This window comes from Orycteropus afer, unplaced genomic scaffold, assembly GCF_000298275.1.
Source record: "Orycteropus afer afer isolate SDZICR_OR568_19922 unplaced genomic scaffold, OryAfe1.0 scaffold00276, whole genome shotgun sequence".
Lineage (NCBI taxonomy): Eukaryota > Metazoa > Chordata > Mammalia > Tubulidentata > Orycteropodidae > Orycteropus > Orycteropus afer.
Window position 1 is genome coordinate 2,927,298 of NW_006921863.1, and position 15,826 is coordinate 2,943,123.

The 15,826-nt window shown below is 35.6% G+C and overlaps 1 protein-coding gene across 1 annotated transcript in view; it reads right to left on the reverse strand.

The window, feature by feature from the left end:
* XRCC4 (X-ray repair cross complementing 4) overlaps window positions 1–15,826 on the reverse strand; it is a 397,398-nt gene that overhangs the window by 263,771 nt on the left and 117,801 nt on the right. The window contains exon 3 of the mRNA XM_007950549.2: window positions 8,539–8,705. Coding sequence (XP_007948740.1) covers window positions 8,539–8,705 — 167 coding nt within the window. The remainder of the gene's footprint in view (window positions 1–8,538; window positions 8,706–15,826) is intronic.

A 15,826-nucleotide genomic window follows, 5' to 3' on the forward strand; every position in this document is an offset into this window, starting at 1 on the left:
GCTGCCCTTCAGATCTGGAATTGAACCCACATCTGTGGTTTCCAGCCAAACAAAAGACAGGCATATGAGTTGAACATTTACCTCAAGTAGATACACTTCTTGGAGAGAACAATCATGGGAGAAAGAAGGGCTGCTTATGCACAGGGAGACAGCTCAGGGGGCAGGAGTCCATGGTAGGATGGACACAGGGAAGCGATAACTATGGGGAGGAGAGCTGTTGCATTGTGGTAAACTGTGGTCAATGTCATGAGACAAAGTATATGTCAACTGCTGTATGGAAAGAAAATTTGCTCTGTAAACCTTCACCCAAATCACAATTAAAAAAAAAAAAGGAAAGTTGTTCCTCAGAGTTGTATAGGTTCACTGTATTTATTCAATCTGTACGGCAATGCCAATCAAATAATGCAAGAAGCTGGATTTTCTAAGGAAGAATGAAGCTTCAGGATTGGAGGAATACTCATTAACAACCTGCAATATGCAGATGACACAACCTTGCTTGCAGAAAGTGAAGAGAATTTGAAGTACTTACTGATGAAGATCAAAGACTTCAGTATGGATTACACCTCAACTTAGAGAAAACAAAAATATTCACAACTGGACCAATAAGCAGTATCTTGATAAATGGAAGTTGCCAAAGATTTCATTTTACTTTCATTTACATCAATGTCCATGGGAGCAGCAGTCAAGAAATCAAATGACGTACTGCACTGGGCAAATCTCTTGCAAAACACCTCTTTAACGTGTTGAAGAGTGAAGAAGTCACTTTGAAGACTAAGGTACACCTGATGTAAGCCATGGTATTTTCAATCATCTCATACGCATGTGAAAGCTGGACAATGAATAAGGAAGACTGAAGAAGAACTGATACATTGGCATTATGGTGTTGATGAACAATATTGAATATACCATGGACTGCCAGAAGAATGCTAAGAATCTGTCTTGGAGGAAGTACAGCCAAAATGCTCTTTAGGAGTGAGAATGGCTAGACTTTGTCTCTTGTACTTTGGTCATGTTATCAGGGGGGATGAGTGCCTGGAGAAGGATGTCATGCTTGGGAAAGTGGAGCATCAGCAAAAAAGAGGAAGACCTTCAATGAGATGGATTGATACAGAAGCTGCAATGATGGGCTCAAGCACAGCAGTTATTGTGAAGATGGTGCTCCATTGAGCAGTGTTCTTTTCTTTTTTACATAGGGCTGCTATAACTCAGGATTGACTCAACGGCACTAACATTAGTCAGAACCAGCTTGACTGCACCTAACAACAGTAACAGCAATATATACTGTGTGTTTGTATGTGTGTATGCATGTGTATAGTAGAGACAGACATACGTATTTTAGTGAATAATTTTAAAAAATGTCTTTGATATATATGCCCTTATGCTTTCAACAATTTATCCATCTAGAGATGCAGAGAACTGGGGCCTCCTGTGGGATGAAAAGGAACATATGCAATATATTATCTGGGACCAATTATAGTAAATTCTTATAGCATAGTCTTGGCCAAGTCTATGAACTCCATGAGGGCAAAGAGCATGTGTGTTTTATTGGCTGTTTTATCCTTAGTGCCAAGCACAGTGTTTGTCATTTGACAGATGTTTTACAGCTATTTATTAGATAAAAAAACAGAATTAATATAGATAACATAAGGAAATAGAAAACCAGAGATTCTAAATATATTTTTTACTCACTCAATGCAAGCTATTTACCACTGTAATAGTAACATTTTTTATCTTTTCAGCTTTAAAATAAAATAAAATGCATGGCTGTTGTTAGGGGCTATTGAGTTGTTGTTGGGTTCCAATTCATGTGACTCTATGTATAAGAGAAAGAACCATTGCCTGGTCCTGCACCATACTCACATTGTTGTATTTGAGCCCATTGTTGCAACCACTGTGTCAATCCACCTCATTGACAGTTCTCCTCTTTTTTCACTGACCCTATACTTCACTAAGCAGGATGTCCTCTCCAGGGACTGGTCCTTCCTGATAACATGTCCAAAGTTCATGAGACAAAACCTTGCTATCCTCACTTGTAAAGTCTTTAACATTAATACAAGCATATTCCCCACACCAAGCAAAGTTTTCTGAGAAAGAAATATACCATGGAGATGTGGAAGAAAAATTAGAAACAAAATTAAAGAGTAGCTACCAGTAATCCTGGCTCATTTTAAAAGCAGAAACATGTCACTGTATTTATATTTCAGATGCAAAGTTTTAAGGTAGCATACTATTATCATCATCTTCATGTAATATTTTATAATGTTACACAGTAACAGAAAATTTTTAAAAGATAGATAGAACATCATACCATTAAAATACCTGTGTATATAATAATTGAATATGTTAAACATATGCAGAGTGAAAACCAAGGTATAAAATTATACAATGCAACTTTTACATGACCTTACAATGTATTGTATAAAATTTTAAGAATTATTGTCAATTAGTAATTTATCTGATTTAAAAGCATATTAACTTCCATACAAATTACTTCAATAATTCATTGAAAGACTACATATGTTTAACTACCAAGCTATTTTCCAACCCTTTTTTAAAAAAATTAACATTTTGCATAACACATGAAGTTAAAAATGAAAATAAATATCAAAACAAAATATCAGATAATTTGTTTAAAGAATGTTAATCTGAATAACTAGTGTCAGAACTACATTATTAAAAAATAACATTTCTTTAACAGGAAAACAAACTCAACAGAACAAATGGTATCAGCCATTTTAAAATCATGCTAAAATCAATTGCTTGATTTCAGCAAAGTTTTAGGGTTTTGTTGCAACCAAACATGTGGTTGTCAATCTAGATACTTCCTAGATAAGGCTAGGAATGAGCGTTGGCTGGGACAGACTACTACTGTGAACAGTTTCAGGACATGAAATCACTCTTAATTATTAATTTATCAACAAACTCTAGGAATGCTGTAATTTTACTGAATAGTTAATTACTAAGAGGTACATTGCACTCACCCCACCCTATTTTAACATCAATCCTTCCCTATAGCATAATGATGGTTCTATGCCTTACTTGCCTCCTGTCAACCCTCTGTCTCAAGAACTGGGCAGGGATTATTAGGTGGGACCATTTAGTGGAAGAGAGACATGGGATTTAAGTTTAGTGACACTAAAAGATAGTTCACATATAATTGGATTGGACCAAAACTAGTCCCAGGATCATGTCCAAGGCAAAGCTCAAACCTGATAAAACAACATCAGACAGAAAGGCTGCGACTAGGATTGTGACTATAACAGAGCAATAATGCGATTTTTAATTGGCAGTCTAGGATCAAAGTATCTAGGACCATAGACAAAAGGATAATAAGCTTAAAAAAAAAAAAGAGGTAACTATTGGGAGGAAGTGGGAGGGGAGTCTTTGAATTGGGGTAAATTGTAGTCAATGTCATGAGAGAAAGTATAGTGAATTATTGAATGGAAAGTGAATTTGTTCTGTACATTTTCACCCAAATCACAATTTAAAAAAAAGGGGGGTAAAAAATAAATATATTTTTAAAAAGTACTGAACATTCAAGATAAAATATTTATGGAAGGGCAGAAAAACATCTAAGAATACCTATTTAAAAGCAACAACAAAAATTAGAGTGAAAATAAGGCAGTTTTATGCAGAAATAACATCCAAAATAAAACAACAGATTATATGATAGCTCAAAGAGAGAGAGACACATATGTGAACATATGGTACTTAGAAACAGTGCAGTAATTCTCATATTTGCAATCAGATCTGGCCAAATTTACTACTGTATTCAGGTCAGGGTTGCTTAGCAAAAGAAAATCTGAATAGAGTTCAGGAGACAAAGAACACTAAAAAGAATTAGAGAGGAGAAAAAAAAAAACAGTGGCAAAAAGATTTCATAAGACTTTAAGTACTGAAGAAGATGGTGAACAGCTGTTCCTCATCCTTTCTGATGACAGAAGAAGAGGAAATGGCCTTCAACTATACCATGAAGGACTCAGATTACCAAGAGATGGAAGGAGGAAATTTCTGACTGAGACTGTTCTTAAACACTGTAATGGGCTACCAAGAGGAGTTGAAGATACCTCTTGAGGTCTTTAAAAATCTTACTGAATTCATCAGGACATAATGTGATCCTAGCTTAAAGGCAGAGCACTGAGGATAGCTTTCAAGGTCTCTTCTATTTCAATGACTCTATGAGTGTCAACCCAATTCAATTTGCTGAAAACTGCCTCTAATTATGGGTTTAATTACTGTAACTCAGAATAAAGCCAGAGTTTCTAACTTGATGTCTGAGGGCAAAGACCTATTTAGTTATATGGAAAATGAGAGCTGTTACCTGAAACTGAATAGGAAAAAACAGAGAAATAAATATAGCCAACAATTTAAGGATTCACAAACACATCTTCTAATGTTTCTTCTTTATCTAAAATTATATTATTACTGTTAATAACAGTAATGTTACTTTTTCAAAATGATGAAGACCTTATTATTAAACAGTAACTAAACAATAACAGCAAATATAGAAGCTGAACATTTACACATTAAAGCTTGTTCTTTTCACTCATACTGTAATTCCTTATGCCTCACTCAAATCTTATTTCCTACCATTATGCCAAATGAAAATAACTTTATAATTTGCTCTAGCAATGATACAAACTTAAGTACCAATGTATATGCAAAAGTTATCCACAAAAAGGAAAATTTAATGCACAATTCCACACCCACACTATTAACATTTAATTCTTCTTCTAGATATTCTTTATATAAACATAAGTTTTGCCTCAAAATGGAAGACTATTCTTAGTTTTGGTGGTTTACATATGTCCTCTTCACATATCATAAACATTTTCCATGTTAATAAGGACATGTGTACCTAATTGTTTTTGCTTATATATCTTATTACATATTAAATATATTTCAGGCTGATCTATGACAGGTTCTAGGGGAATTCCTGGCTCCTACTTTGTGCCCCTCTGCGGCACCCACATACATGTGTACACAATCTGGGACAACAGTGAGGAAGAAGTGATTGGATCATGCATGGACAGTAACAGACAGTAAACAGAATGCTCAGCAAACTAAACTATGGCCAGACATAACATCATGTGCCCAAGGCTAATGATTCTCTACTTCCTGTGTCCCCTATTATTGGACACTATGCTCATGTTCTGTTTCTAATCTCTCTAAAGACCTGGACTTGATCAGCACTGCTGCCTAATGAAAGATGGATCTGTAAATCCTTTGCTCATTTTCCAGTATACTAACAGTCTGTGAGGAGCCCTGCTAGTGGTGTGGTTAAATGCTCAGCTGTGAACCAAAAGATCACCAGTTCAAACCCACCAGCTGCTCTGTGGTAGGAAAAATGTGGCAGTCTGCTTCCATAGAGATTAAACAAACAAACAAAAAAAAAACACTGTCATCAAGTCAATTCCGATGCATAGCAATCACAACTGGGTTTCCAAAGCTGTAAATCATTAAGGAAGTAGATTGTTTCATCTTCCTCCTATGGAACAGCTGGATTTGAACCACCAACCTTCTGGTTAGCAGCCAAATGATTTACATAATGCACCACCAGAACTCCTTCCCCTTGGAAACCCCATGGGGAAGTTCTACTATGTCCTATAGGGTCTCTATGAGTTGGAATTGACTTGAGAACAATGCTTTTTTTTTTTTTTTTTGGTTTGTAAGGCTTTACTGGGGAAGTACTGGTTGGCCGTGACTAGTATACATTTACAATTCCTTAAAATGGCCATTTCTTCTCTGATGAAAGAGAAAACCGAATTTGGGAAATAGTTAGATAAAGTTACTAATTTAACATCTGGTATAAAATCAAGAGCCTAGAATCTCTGTTGAATAGATTCTTCTCTCTGTTCCAAGGGCCACTCCAAAGACCTACACTGCAGCCTGTGAAGATGTTTGAATCAGTAACTCAAATAAATGGCTAAAGCTTAGTAAGGCAGGTGACAGAGTACATGGCTGTGCTTTTTATCCTATAGGATATTGTTTGTCACAGTAAGACAAAAGCACTTTCAGGATAGTTCAGAAACAGTAAACCAAGCATCTAAGGGCTACATACTACATGAAGTCCTCAGACATGAAGAGCATTTGTCTCCACTGCCTCACATCTTTGTTCCCTGCTGCTTTCCATTCCTTGTCAGTGCTGTTGAATATTGATGAGACATTACCGCTTTCAACCTCTGGTAGACATTCTAAAGCAATTTGTTCAAGTACCAAGTACCCAGTCATCATTTTTGTGCATAATTTGTGGATCAAATTTCCTATCATTCTAAGAGTACTTTGAGTTTTAAATATAATGGCTTATCACAACCCAACCACACCTTCTTTAATTTGATTTATTTCAAATAGAAAATAGAAAAACATATCCAAACTACAGATAAAGGATAACAAAAAATTTGCTTTCTAGCCCAGACGTTTGCTTTTGTTTCATACTAACAACAATAAAATCGGAATTAACAACAACAAAACTTTGTAGTGTTTTTTTGTCTCATCATTTTCATATAACGAGAAATAAAAATTAAATCAGAGCTAAAGGAGAACATGACAAATACTTTCCTAATGAAATATCTGAGAGTCAAATATAGTAACTATGTGTTAAAAATAAACAAACAAACACACTGCCATCAAGTCCATTCCAACTCATAGGGACCCCCATTGAGTTTCCAAGGCAGTATATCTTTACAGAAGTATATTGCCCCATCTTCCTTATACAGAGTAGCTGGTTGGGTTTGAACTGCCAACTTCTGGTTAGAAGACAAATGGATTAGGCACTGCACTACCAGAGCTCTTTTACTAGGTGTTAGGAACATAATTTTATACGCTTTGCATTCATTAATGATGATAAGACCATTTTATTATTTTATTATTATTTTATAAATACCAAATCTATAAAAAAAATTACTTCTACATAGTTAACCTTCAGGGGCTCTGGTGGCATACTGGATAAGGCATTTATCTGCTAACCAGAAGGTCAGTGGTTCAAACCTACCAGCAGTTCCATGGAAGGAAGATGTGACAATCTATTTCCATAAAGACTTACAGCCTCAGAAACCCAATGGGGGTTGCTATGAGTCGGAATCCACTCAAAGGCACTGAGTTTGGTTTTTTGGTTTAGTTAACCTCAGTTGTCTATACAGATATCGAGAGTGGTAAAACTTGCCACTATTTTGCATGTATCACTTCACATACTTTCTAGCTATTACTGTCAAGTCAATTCTGACTCATAGCAATGCTACAGGACAGGGTAGAACTGCTCCCCAGGGTTTCCAAGGCTCCCTAGGGTTTCCAATCTTTATGGAAGCAGATTGCTATATCTTCCTCCCATGGAGCAGCTAGTGGGTTTGAACTACTGACGTTTAGATTAGCAGCCTGGTGCTTCACCACTCTGCCACCAGGACTCCTCATATAATTACTAATGTCCATATAAAACAATCACAATAAATGCCCTAGAAAGACCCTAAATAGGATAAATGTCCTTGTACTTTAGAGCTACTGGTTTCAATGAATGACAAAAAAAATCTGCATGTACTAGATGTAATAACATTATGATATATATTTCATATAATTATTTCAAGTTGTTATACATATATATTCAAATATATGCATATTGTATTATATCTCTGTAGAGTTATAAATGTTCACAACACATTTTATTTCCTTAAAAATCTTTTACATGTAGAGTAATACAAACTGCACATCAGGCCAATCCAAATTGCGAATACACTTGAGAAAATGTGTAATTGAGAAGATAACTGACTTCTTCAGTATTTAAAAAATAAGAGGCAAAGTCAGGAGGCAAAGGCTTCCAAATGTCTTATCCAGTAGCAATTACTTCATCTTTTAAAAATAGCTGGAAGTATGAATTTTCAATCAATTGGAAAAAATAATTTTCTACCAGGAGTCAAAACACACATCATATGATATAACTGCCACTGAAACAAAGATTAAAAATAAAGAATTGATTGTACTTATTTCATGTCCCTTTTCTATTCATTAATTCTACTATTTGAACTGAATTGGTCCATAAAAACAGCCACTACTTAAATTTTGATTAATATTAATGGACTGTGATTCTTAATACCCATTCACTCCTTACTGCATGAAAGTTTGCTAGTAACACAAAATACTAATATCTTAAGTGTCACTGCACTTTTATAATGTGTAATAGTGACCAATAATTTGGTTTAACCATATTCAGTGTAGGTGTACATAATGACAGCATTTACTCTGAATATACACTAGTCTATCTACATTATTAGGAGATCTGGTAGCACAGTGCCTAAGGCACTTGACTGCTAACCAGAAGGCTGGTGGTTCAAACCCACCAGCCACTCCTCGGAAGGAAGGTTAGGCAATCTACTTCCATAGTGATACTGCCTCGGAAACCCAAGGAGGGGTGCTATGAGTTGGGGCCGACTTGACAGCATATAACAACAACAACAATCTACATTACTAATTTATAAATCATAAATTTAAAACTTCAATAATATAAACACAAATCAGTGCTTTTAAAACATAAACACGTTGTCTACACACCGTTGTTGAACGTCATTCCAGTCTCTCAGAAGCCTTTCATTTTCTTTCTTCAGGTGCTGGTTTTTGGCTTGGTTTTCTGTGATGGTATCCAGGCAGTCACAAATAAGTTCTCTAATGACCTCAGCTGGGTTTGCAACTTTCTCTAGGTTGAAGGAACCAAGTCTAAACTAGGATGAAAGGAAAACATGTTTAGTTTTGGAAGAATATCAAGTTTGAGCAATCCAGTTTTAAACATACACAATATCTTCTGAGGGAAAAGTAAAGTATAAGATTCAAATACAGTTCATTTGTCAGATAAAAATACAGTAAGCAAATAACTAGGTTACTTTTTGCATTTTTACTGGTTTACAGATAATATATAACCTAAGAATAATCTTTAAAGAAGGTAAATCACTCTGTCACCCCCTAACAAAACAGAAAGCAACATAAACGGCATGTGAGAATATTACCATCTTTTTTGCTACAACCTATTTTAAGTAACTGCTCAGCATAACAAATTATACATGATTTTTACCTCTACTTTCTCTTAATACAGACAGGAAAATGGTATAATCAACAGCAGGTAACAAAATCCACCTATTTCTACAGAAAGATAAAAATTTTAGTAATAACTAGGAGAAAGGAAGGATTCTAGGACCGATAGTGTTGGGAACACCAAATAGTAATTGCTTTACTATTAAAATTCCTTTATCTAAAACCAAGAATTTATTATTATAGGTTATAAATAATAATGTAAAGTATCATCCTTCAGTACTTTTGCAAAAAGTTAAGATACAGAAATATCTTAATTCCTCTACAAGATAACACTCATAAATAAAATACTATAATACAGTTTGAGTTATAGTTATGGAATTCTGTAGGGAACACAAATATCCTTCATACATTCCATAGAAAATGAAAACACAGAAATTACTGTTCTTGTTGTTACTAAGTGCTGCAGTGTCCATTCTGACTCATGGCAACCCCATGTGTGCAGAGCAGCACTGCTCCATAGGGTTTTCAAGGCTGTGACTTTTTGGAAGTCTGTCTTCTGATGCACCTTTGGGTGAGTTTGAACCACCAACCTTTCATTTAGTAGTTTAGTGTTAAACCATCTGCACCAATCAGGGACTCTTACAGATATTCATGGCAATGATTATCATTATCCTAAATATTAGAACTATTAAAACAGTTAAAAATAAAGTTATAAGAATAGTAATTGTTATTATACAGCTATCACAACTTGAAGGTGAATTATAACTAAGAGTAAAATATATAATGATATAATCTTCACCAAAAACAAACTATTATTATATCCATTTTACAAATTAGTATTCTCCAGTTCAGAGGAGTTATCCATTACATTGAAGGAGTAAAGGTAAGATTCTGCTCTGCTATATTGTCATGCAGTTTCCTGAGATGAGCAAGTATCCTAACTAGACATCTCTGAAGGCGAAGAACTAGGTTAAGAACCTGAGCATAACTCTAAAGAATGATTCTAATGGCACTGAGTGACAGAATTAGATTAAGAGTGAAAGCCAGGATTGTTGTTTTGTTTTGTTTTTTCATCCTAGATTTCTATTATGCCATATATCTAAAGGGAACATTTCCAAAACATCTTGATTATTTGTTGTTGTTGTTAGGTGCCACTGAGTTGGTTCAGACTCATAGTGATCCTGTATACAACAGAACAAAACACTGCTGGGTCCTGTGTTTGCTATGCTTGAACTCATCATTGAAGCCACTGTGTCAATCCATCTTGTTAAGGGTCTTCCCTTTTTCATTGACCCTCTACTTTACAAATCATGGTATCCTTCTCCAGGAACTGGTCCCTCCTGGTAACACGAGCAAAGTACACAGGAAGAAGTCTGCCCATTCTCGCTTCTATGGAGCATTCCAGCTGTACTTCCAAGACTGATTTGTCATTCTTCTAACTGTCCACGGTACATTCAATATTCTTCGCTAACACAATTCAAATGAAACAATGCTCTTCGATCTTCCTTATTCCTTGTCCAGCTTTCACATGCATATGAGGCAACTGAAAATAATGCTTGGTTCAGGTGCACCTTAGTCTTCTGTGTGACATCTTTGCTCATTAACACTTGAAAAAGGTCTTTTGCAGCAGATTTGCCTAGAGCAATGGATGTGATTTCTTGACTGTGGCTTCCATGGGTCTTGACTGAAAAAACAAATAAAATCCCTCACAACTTCTATCATTTCTCCATTTATTGTGATGTTGTTTATTGGTCCAATTGTGAGGATTTTTGTTTTCTTTATGTTGAGGTGTAATCCATCCTGAAGGCTGTAGTTTTGTATCTTCATCAGGAAGTGCTTCAAATCTTGTTCACTTTCAGCAAGAAGGTTGTATCATCTGCATATCACAAGTTGTTAATGAGTATTCCTCCAAACCTGATGCTGCATTCTTCTTCATACAACCCAGCTTCTCAGATTGTTTGCTCAGCATACAATCTGAATAACTATGGTGAAAAGATACAACCCTGACACACAACTTTCCTAATTTTAAACTATGTGTGGTATCCCCTCGTTCTGTTCAAAGGACTGCCTCTTGGCCAATGTACAAGTTCCTCATGAGCACAATTAAGTGCTATGGAATCCCCATTCTTCTCAATGTTCTCCATAATTTGTTACGATGCACACAGTGAAATGCTTTTGCATAGTCAATAAAACACAGGTAAACATCCTTCTGGTATTATTTGCTTTCAGCCAAGATCCATCTAACATCAGCAATGATATCTCTTGTTCCATGTCCTCTTCTGAATGTGGCTTGAGTTTCTGTTAACGTATTGCTGCAACCATTTTTTAATAATCTTCAGCAAACTTTTACATGCATGTGATATTAATGATATTGTTCGATAATTTCCACATTCTATTGGGTCCCTTTTCTTTGGAATAAGCACAAATACCTATCTCTTCCAGTCAATTGGCCAGGTAGCTATCTTCCAAATGTATAAACAAGTGAGCACCTCCAGAACAGCTTTCATTTGTTGAAACATCTCAATGGGCATTCCATGCATTCCTGGAGCCTTGTTTTTCTCTAATTCCTTCAGTGCAGCTTGGATTTCTTCCTTCAGTACCACTGGTTCTTAATCATATGCTACCTCCTGAAATGGCTGAACATCAACCAATTCTTTTTGGTACAGTGACTCCGTGTATGTCTTCCATCTTCTTTTGAGGCCTCCTGCTTTGTTCAATATTTTCTACATTGAATCCTTGAATATGCAACTTGAAGCTTGAATTTTTTCTTCAGTTCTTTCAGCTTGAGAAATGCTGGGCATGTTCTTCCCTTTTGGTTTTCTAACTCCAGCAGGACTTTGTATATTTCATTATAACACTTTATATTATCTTGCTTATTTAGAAATGGTAAATTCTAAGTTAGCATTTCCATAAATAGCTATGTTATGTACAGATTTAAAAATACTTAGCAGGGGTTGATAATTCTAACAAATCTCTATTACTCAATTTACAAATGAAACTGAAAATCACTAAAGTAAACATCCAATGTTTGCTACATGAGGGGCATTTTACAAATAATTTCAGTTAATTTCCATAATGTAGGATCATTTAGATATAACCTCACAGAATAAATTTTCCTGGATGAATTATACTTGGTTAGGTGTAGCACCCTAGCCTGAAGGCTGGAAGTTTGAACCCACCAGCCACTCCTCAAAACGAAGGCTAGGCAATCTACTTCTGTAGAGATACCACCTCGGAAACCCGAGGAGAAGTTGCTATGAATCAGAATTGACTCGACAGCAGTGAGAATACAGATGGTGAAGGGAGACCTCAGAAAAGTGCTGTGTACTTAAAAAGAGATGCATTACACAACATATCCAAGTACTGACAAAATAACAATACTTTTGTCAGAGAGTTTGGGCATAAATTAAAGATGGTTACATGGAAGACTGATAAAAAATAAAAAAACAAACTCACTGTCCTCGAGTCTTTTGCGACTCATAGCAACCACTCGTTGGGTTTCCAAGGTGGTATCTCTACAGAATTAGATTGCCCAATCTTCCTTTCGAGGAAAACTGTTATTTATTTTAAAATAGAATAATAATTAAAAACAGTGTATCTCTAATGTTCACAACATTTAAAGTCATAATATGAACATTCAATACTGATACATGAAAAATTACGATATAAAAGTTAAAACTTAACTATATTGAGAAGTTAAGGGAGGACAGGGAATGTGTATGTGGTGGGTGAAAAATTAAGAAAGCAAAGTACTTAATAAAAATATTAACAGATAATACCTAAAACAGAAAATATAGAGTGATAAAAGAGAAGTATAAGTACAGAAACAAAGAGGTAAATAAGAATAAATAAGAATTGGGAAAAAGAGTTGAAAGTAGAAATAGAGCCTGAGAGGGATGGGGTACAGAATTGCTTTTTTTTTCTTTTTCTTTTTTTTTATTATAAGTCTTTAGAAATTATTTGACTTTTAAAATCATTATATATGTATAACTTTGATAAAATAAAAATTAAAACAAAAACAAATACCGTCTGTGATAAGATCAATTGGATCTACTTTTAGGTAATTTGCTATAGTTACAACATTCATTCTTGAGGTAGCCAAAAGAAAGTCAATTCCTCTAAGTAATAGCTGGTAAGCATAATAATGAATTTTTAGCATTTGCCTAGGAGCTAGTGTTCATTAACCTAATTATGGAAATGAGAAGGCAAATGTTTGTATTGACCAAGTTGAAAGGTAGTTGTGGATGCTTTTAAGAGAGTTGTTGGAGAAGGATTCTATGGAATCTTGATAAGATGGAGAAGTTCAGCTTTGTAGGAAAAAATGGACTTCAGAAAATCAATGATCATTGTATACGAGAGGCTGTTGTAATGGAAGTCAGAGAATAGGAGAGATGTGGAGTTAAGACATGGTCAGAACCTGCAATAGTAGAATTAAGATTCAAAGGAAATCAGATATATGGAAGAACAAACTGCGTTAGGACTATGCTTTTTGAAAAATCTCAATGGCTGTGGATCCCAAATCAGTACGCAGAAGCAGGCCCACAATTCTGTATCTAGAGAGAGTTGTAAGTATCTCTCTCCACTTTGCCAGACCCCCAAAAAACGTCCTGCTAATTTCAAATGTGACTTTATATTCTTGGTAACTATAAGAATGAATCATTGAATGGTATCTTTTCATTATTCTTTACAATTCTTTAATGTGTCAGTCAGAAATAATTATTTTACTTTTAGCATAACTAGTGTTTAGAAGTTCTTCTGGCTGGTATTTGGCTAGACATCATTAGTTTTTCCTGGGGGCCCTTTTTGCTTAGAATATGAAAGAGCCATGTCATCAGCCTATAAATCCTATAAAATGCTATTCCTTTTCCTAGATTACTCTTTCCTTCCTTGTCTCCCTTACTTCCTTCCCCCTTGCATGGTTAACTCACATTTAACCTTCAGGTCACTGCTTGCTGGCACTTTACTCCACCAAGTCAATTTCCCTGCTATGTCCTACTACAACACTCAGCATTCCCCCCATTATAACACCCAATGTGATTCAATAGAATTGCTTTTTTAATTATCCTTTGAAATTATAAATGTCATAAGGACACAAAATTAAGTTTACCATTTTCACATTGCCTGGTTGTTCTCGTGCACAATGTCCAACACATGTCATATTCTCAGATAAGTACTGAATGGAATTGTGAAAGCTTACTTCTTCTAGATTCTCTATAAATAATGTAAACTGGGGGAGAATAGTGTTGGGTTCTTGTGGGCTCATGTAAAGCTGGTATGTTTTTCGTTATGAGAATAATGACATGGAAAGTCAATTTGAGAGGGAAAAAAAGAAAAGGATGTTGGAAGCAGATGGCTCAGAAATTAAAAAATAGTATACTTGTGACCCTTTGTAAGTCTATTTAGTGCCACTGGGTTCTATGATATCCTTGTGACCTCATGATTTACTTCCACAGCATTCCCATACCCACCCTTAGCTTTTTTAAAGATAAAGCAGAGTAGGCTTCCATTTCTTGCATTCAAACTCTCCCTCATTAGTTTAACCACATCCACATTCTTGCCTCATATTTCAGAAAAAGATCCACTCCTATAACTTGAAGAATTTTTCTTCTTCTTTTTTTTTTTTTTTTTACTTTGCTCTAGATATTATTCTCTTCCTCTTCAGAGTTCTAGGTCCACATCTTTCACAATTCCATTCTGTACTTACCTGAGAACACGACATGTGCTGGACATTGTATACGAGAACAACCAGGCAATGTGAAAATGGTGAACTTATTTTGTGCCCTTATGACATTTGTAATTCCAAAGGATAATTAAATAAGCAATTCTACTGAAACACATTGTGTGCTATAATGGGGAAATGCTGAGTGTTGTTGTAGGACATAGCAGGGAAATTGACTTGGTGGAATAAAGTGGCAGCAAGTAGTGACCTGAAGGTTAAATATGAGTTAGCCAAGCAAGGGAAGTAAAGGAGACAAGGAAGGGAAGAGTAAAAAGGAATAGCAGATGTAAAAGCCTGGAGGTGATAGCAAGAGTGACAAGTGTAAATCACTGAAAAAAATATGACTGAAGAAAAAGAGTTCAAGGTGGAAAATAACAGATGATAAATGTAGCGAGGTATATCATGGCCAGATCCTGAAAGCCCTGTTAAAAACTCTGATGCCAATTATTCTCTCTCTAGCACGTGCAAATGCATCTATCAGTTTATTGTATTGTCCTGGCTGTCTGTTGCTGTGATGCTGGCAGCTCTACCATCAGTATTTCAAATACCAATAAGGTAACACATGGTGGACAAATCTCAACAGTGCCTCAGACTTAGACAAAATGGAAACGAGGACATGAAAAGATGTACTTGTGAAAAAAATTGGTTACTGAAAACCTTATGAATAGCAGGGAATTATTGTCTGATAAACTTTTGGAAGATGAGCCCCTAAGGTTGGAAAACCACTCAAAATATAACTGGGAAAGAGCTGCCTCCTCAAAGTAGAGGTGACATTAGTGGTGTGAACTGAGTAAAGCTTTGGGGACTTTCATCTGCTGATATGACACAACACAAAATGAGAAGAAACACCTGCAAGCACCCATTAGTAATCAGAACGTGGAATGCACGAAGCATGACTCCAAGAAAACTGGAAGTTGTAAAAAATTAAATGGAATATATAAAGGTTGATATCCTAGGCATTGTTGTTGTTGTTGTTAAGTGCCATCGAGTCTTTTCTGACTCATAGCGACCCCATGCACAGCAGAACAAAACACTGCCTGATCCCGCGCCAGCCCCACAATCCCTGCTATACTTGAGCCCATCATCACAGCCACC